Raw genomic sequence first — 4,972 nt, 5'->3', positions numbered from 1 at the left:
AGTGTGTGTCTCTGCAGCAGGGCTGTCCAGTCCCGGTCCTGGAGGGGTCAGTGTGTGTGTCTGCAGCAGGGCTGTCCAGTCCCGGTCCTGGAGGGGTCAGTGTGTGTCTGCAGCAGGGCTGTCCAGTCCCGGTCCTGGAGGGGTCAGTGTGTGTCTGCAGCAGGGCTGTCCAGTCCTGGTCCTGGAGGGGTCAGTGTGTGTCTGCAGCAGGGCTGTCCAGTCCTGGAGGGGTCAGTGTGTGTCTGCAGCAGGGCTGTCCAGTCCTGGTCCTGGAGGGGTCAGTGTGTGTCTGCAGCAGGGCTGTCCAGTCCTGGAGGGGTCAGTGTGTGTCTGCAGCAGGGCTGTCCAGTCCCGGTCCTGGAGGGGTCAGTGTGTGTCTGCAGCAGGGCTGTCCAGTCCCAGTCCTGGAGGGGTCAGTGTGCGTCTGCAGCAGGGCTGTCCAGTCCCGGTCCTGGAGGGGTCAGTGTGTGTCTGCAGCAGGGCTGTCCAGTCCCGGTCCTGGAGGGGTCAGTGTGTGTGTCTGCAGCAGGGCTGTCCAGTCCCGGTCCTGGAGGGGTCAGTGTGTGTCTGCAGCAGGGCTGTCCAGTCCTGGTCCTGGAGGGGTCAGTGTGCCTGCAGCAGCTGAAAATCTTGTGACCTCACTACCGCAGCATGACAATCTTGTGAATTTACAGATAATAACACTGTGACATCATGAGATCAGCTCTTCAACATTATGACATCACAACTGCAGCAGTGTGTTGTCATTCGTGCAGTGTCACAATGTTGTGACCTCATGTTTGCAATTCAAGACTTTTATTCCACTGACAGAAGATGGTCAGTGAAAACACACACTCTTGGAGTCCAGACTCTTACTGGACACACTGTATACACACACACACACACCTGGAGTCCAGACTCTTACTGGACACACTGTATACACACAAACACCTGGAGTCCAGACTCATACTGGACACTGTATACACACACACACCTGGAGTCCAGACTCTTACTGGACACACTGTATACACACACACCTGGAGTCCAGACTCTTACTGGACACACTGTATACACACACACACCTGGAGTCCAGACTCTTACTGGACACACTGTATACACACACACACACACTCTTGGAGTCCAGACTCTTACTGGACACACTGTATACACACACACACTCTTGGAGTCCAGACTCTTACTGGACACACTGTATACACACACACACCTGGAGTCCAGACTCTTACTGGACACACTGTATACACACACACTCTTGGAGTCCAGACTCTTACTGGACACACTGTATACACACACACACACCTGGAGTCTAGACTCTTACTGGACACACTGTATATATATACACACACACACCTGGAGTCCAGACTCTTACTGGACACACTGTATACACACACACACACACACCTGGAGTCCAGACTCATTCTGGACACACTGTATACACACACACACACACACACACACCTGGAGTCCAGACTCATACTGGACACACTACATACACACACATTCCTGGAGTCCAGACTCCTTTCGGACACACTGTGTACACACACACTATCAGTCTATCACAAAGTATATTGGTCAGCAAGTGCCATTTATATTAATAAGTATTTACAGAAGAGATCAGTTCATATTTACATTTTTAATAAGTAGATTTGATCATATCAGTTTTAAATTAAATGTATTAATTCTATTGTTGTTAAAATATCTTTTCTTTGCCCTAGAGCTAAATGAACAGTATATATTTCTATCCTGTATGTCGATGCATGTCTCTGGGTGGTCATGTACTCCTAGCAGGACTGGGAGCTGCTGGTTTGATATTAGTATTAATACCTACACAGTGTGATTGAACCCATAGAACTTCTCCCTGCCTCTGCCCTGCGCCGTACTCAGCCAGAACCCCTGGCACACCCCTCTGTGTGTGTCTGTTTGTGTGGGTGAGCATGTGTGGGTCAGTGAGGTAGTGAGAGTGTGTGGGGGAGTGTGCAAGCATGCGAGAGTGTGTTAGTCTGTATGTGTGAGAGAGCCTGTGTGTGTGAGTGTGAGAGTGTGTCGTACAAGTAAACGTGCATGAGTGTGTGTGTGGGCCTGTGTGCTGTAGTGGTGAGTGTGAGAGCCCGTGTGCTGTAGTGAGTGAGCGTGAGAGCTTGTGTGCTGTAGTGAGTGAGTGTGGGAGCCTGTGTCCTGCCTGTAGTGAGTGAGTGTGTTAGCCTGTGTGCTCTAGTGAGTGAGTGTGCAAGCCTGTGTGCTCTAGTGAGTGAGTGTGAGGGCCTGTGTGCTGTAGTGAATGAGCGAGCCTGTGTGCTTTAGTAAGTGAGTGTGAGGGCCTGTGTGCTGTAGTGGTGAGTGTGAGAGCCTGTGTGCTGTAGTGAGTGAGTGTGAGAGCCTGTGTTCTGCAGTGATTGAGCGTGAGGGCCTGTGTGCTGTAGTGACTGAGCGTGAGGGCCTGTGTGCTGTAGTGAGTGAGCGTGCGAGCCTGTGTGCTGTAGTGAGTGAGCGTGCGAGCCTGTGTTCTGTAGTGAGTGTGAGAGCCTGTGTTCTGTAGTGAGTGAGTGTGAGAGCCTGTGTTCTGTAGTGAGTGAGCGTGCGAGCCTGTGTTCTGTAGTGAGTGTGAGAGCCTGTGTTCTGTAGTGAGTGAGTGTGAGAGCCTGTGTTCTGTAGTGAGTGAGCGTGAGAGCCTGTGTGCTGTAGTGAGTGAGCGTGCGAGCCTGTGTGCTGTAGTGAGTGAGCGTGCGAGCCTGTGTTCTGTAGTGAGTGTGAGAGCCTGTGTTCTGTAGTGAGTGAGCGTGAGAGCCTGTGTTCTGTAGTGAGTGAGTGTGAGAGCCTGTGTTCTGTAGTGAGTGAGTGTGAGAGCCTGTGTGCTGTAGTGAGTGAGTGTGAGAGCCTGTGTTCTGTAGTGAGTGAGCGTGCGAGCCTGTGTTCTGTAGTGAGTGAGTGTGAGGGCCTGTGTGCTGTAGTGGTGAGTGTGGGAGCCTGTGTGCTGTAGTGAGTGAGTGTGAGAGCCTGTGTTCTGCAGTGATTGAGCGTGAGGGCCTGTGTGCTGTAGTGACTGAGCGTGAGGGCCTGTGTGCTGTAGTGAGTGAGCGTGCGAGCCTGTGTGCTGTAGTGAGTGAGCGTGCGAGCCTGTGTTCTGTAGTGAGTGTGAGAGCCTGTGTTCTGTAGTGAGTGAGTGTGAGAGCCTGTGTTCTGTAGTGAGTGAGCGTGCGAGCCTGTGTTCTGTAGTGAGTGTGAGAGCCTGTGTTCTGTAGTGAGTGAGTGTGAGAGCCTGTGTTCTGTAGTGAGTGAGCGTGAGAGCCTGTGTGCTGTAGTGAGTGAGCGTGCGAGCCTGTGTGCTGTAGTGAGTGAGCGTGCGAGCCTGTGTTCTGTAGTGAGTGTGAGAGCCTGTGTTCTGTAGTGAGTGAGCGTGAGAGCCTGTGTTCTGTAGTGAGTGAGTGTGAGAGCCTGTGTTCTGTAGTGAGTGAGTGTGAGAGCCTGTGTGCTGTAGTGAGTGAGTGTGAGAGCCTGTGTTCTGTAGTGAGTGAGCGTGCGAGCCTGTGTGCTCTAGTGAGTGAGTGTGAGGGCCTGTGTGCTGTAGTGAATGAGCGAGCCTGTGTGCTTTAGTAAGTGAGTGTGAGGGCCTGTGTGCTGTAGTGGTGAGTGTGAGAGCCTGTGTGCTGTAGTGAGTGAGTGTGAGAGCCTGTGTTCTGCAGTGATTGAGCGTGAGGGCCTGTGTGCTGTAGTGACTGAGCGTGAGGGCCTGTGTGCTGTAGTGAGTGAGCGTGCGAGCCTGTGTGCTGTAGTGAGTGAGCGTGCGAGCCTGTGTTCTGTAGTGAGTGTGAGAGCCTGTGTTCTGTAGTGAGTGAGTGTGAGAGCCTGTGTTCTGTAGTGAGTGAGCGTGCGAGCCTGTGTTCTGTAGTGAGTGTGAGAGCCTGTGTTCTGTAGTGAGTGAGTGTGAGAGCCTGTGTTCTGTAGTGAGTGAGCGTGAGAGCCTGTGTGCTGTAGTGAGTGAGCGTGCGAGCCTGTGTGCTGTAGTGAGTGAGCGTGCGAGCCTGTGTTCTGTAGTGAGTGTGAGAGCCTGTGTTCTGTAGTGAGTGAGCGTGAGAGCCTGTGTTCTGTAGTGAGTGAGTGTGAGAGCCTGTGTTCTGTAGTGAGTGAGTGTGAGAGCCTGTGTGCTGTAGTGAGTGAGTGTGAGAGCCTGTGTTCTGTAGTGAGTGAGCGTGCGAGCCTGTGTGCTGTAGTGAGTGAGCGTGCGAGCCTGTGTGCTGTAGTGAGTGAGCGTGCGAGCCTGTGTGCTGTAGTGTGGATCTCAGTCTCTCCTGCACCTGCCTGCTCCTGTCTCTAGCAAGGGGAGGCGCTCATGCGCAGGTGGGCGTGGTAGCGAGGGGGGGGGCCGGCAGCAGGCGGGGGCATGGACAGGGGCAGGGCCTGGGAGGGGTGGGAGTGGGTGTGTGAGCTGTGGGGGTGAGGATGGGGGTGCGAGTGGGCGTGGGAGGAGGAGGAGGCGGAGGAGGGCGGGGGCAGCGGGTAGCTGGCCGAGGCGCCCCCCAGGATGCCCCCCGAAGCCTTGGGGGGTGCGGGGGGGAGGGCCTGCAGCGGGGGTGGGGGGGTCTGGTTGAGCTGGATGGAGATGTCGCTGGACACCTCAGAGCTGCTGCGCCCGCGCCCTGGCCGCGTCCAGCTCTCCGTGGGGTGCAGGAATTGGCCGCTGTAGTCGCTGCACTCGGACAGCCGGGGGCGGTAGAGAGCCGGGTGGGGACGGTACATCTCCTCCTCCGCGTAGCGCTTCATGAAGAGGTACACCGACATCACCCCCGCACCCTGGGAGAGAGGGGCAGAAGGGATCAATATCAGCAGTGGAAGCAGGATGAATACTATCAGTGCTGGTGTCGGTGTCGGTGTCGCTGTCTCACCTCCTTCAGCAGGAAGGAACTGGCAGCGAAGGCAAAGGACCAGCCGTAGTGATAGTGGAAGAACTGCTCCGGTTCACGCGGCCTGTTCATCACCT

General features: G+C 54.7%; 1 protein-coding gene across 1 annotated transcript; it reads right to left on the bottom strand.

Annotated features, from left to right (window-relative positions):
* Window positions 1-1,565: 1,565 nt before the first annotated feature.
* Window positions 1,566-4,967, bottom strand: LOC148808119 (voltage-dependent calcium channel gamma-7 subunit-like; the record flags this gene model as incomplete). Its single annotated transcript, XM_088909449.1, has 2 exons — window positions 1,566-4,785; window positions 4,878-4,967. Coding segments are annotated over 2 exons (570 nt in total), but the record flags the coding sequence as incomplete, so codon positions are not given.
* Between the last annotated feature and the right edge of the window lie 5 nt (window positions 4,968-4,972).

The sequence above is a fragment of the Atractosteus spatula genome, unplaced genomic scaffold (genome assembly GCF_055471065.1).
Source record: "Atractosteus spatula isolate fAtrSpa1 unplaced genomic scaffold, fAtrSpa1.hap1 Scaffold_245, whole genome shotgun sequence".
NCBI classification, from domain to species: Eukaryota; Metazoa; Chordata; class Actinopteri; order Semionotiformes; family Lepisosteidae; genus Atractosteus; species Atractosteus spatula.
This window is presented reverse-complemented; position numbering and strand designations above follow the sequence as displayed.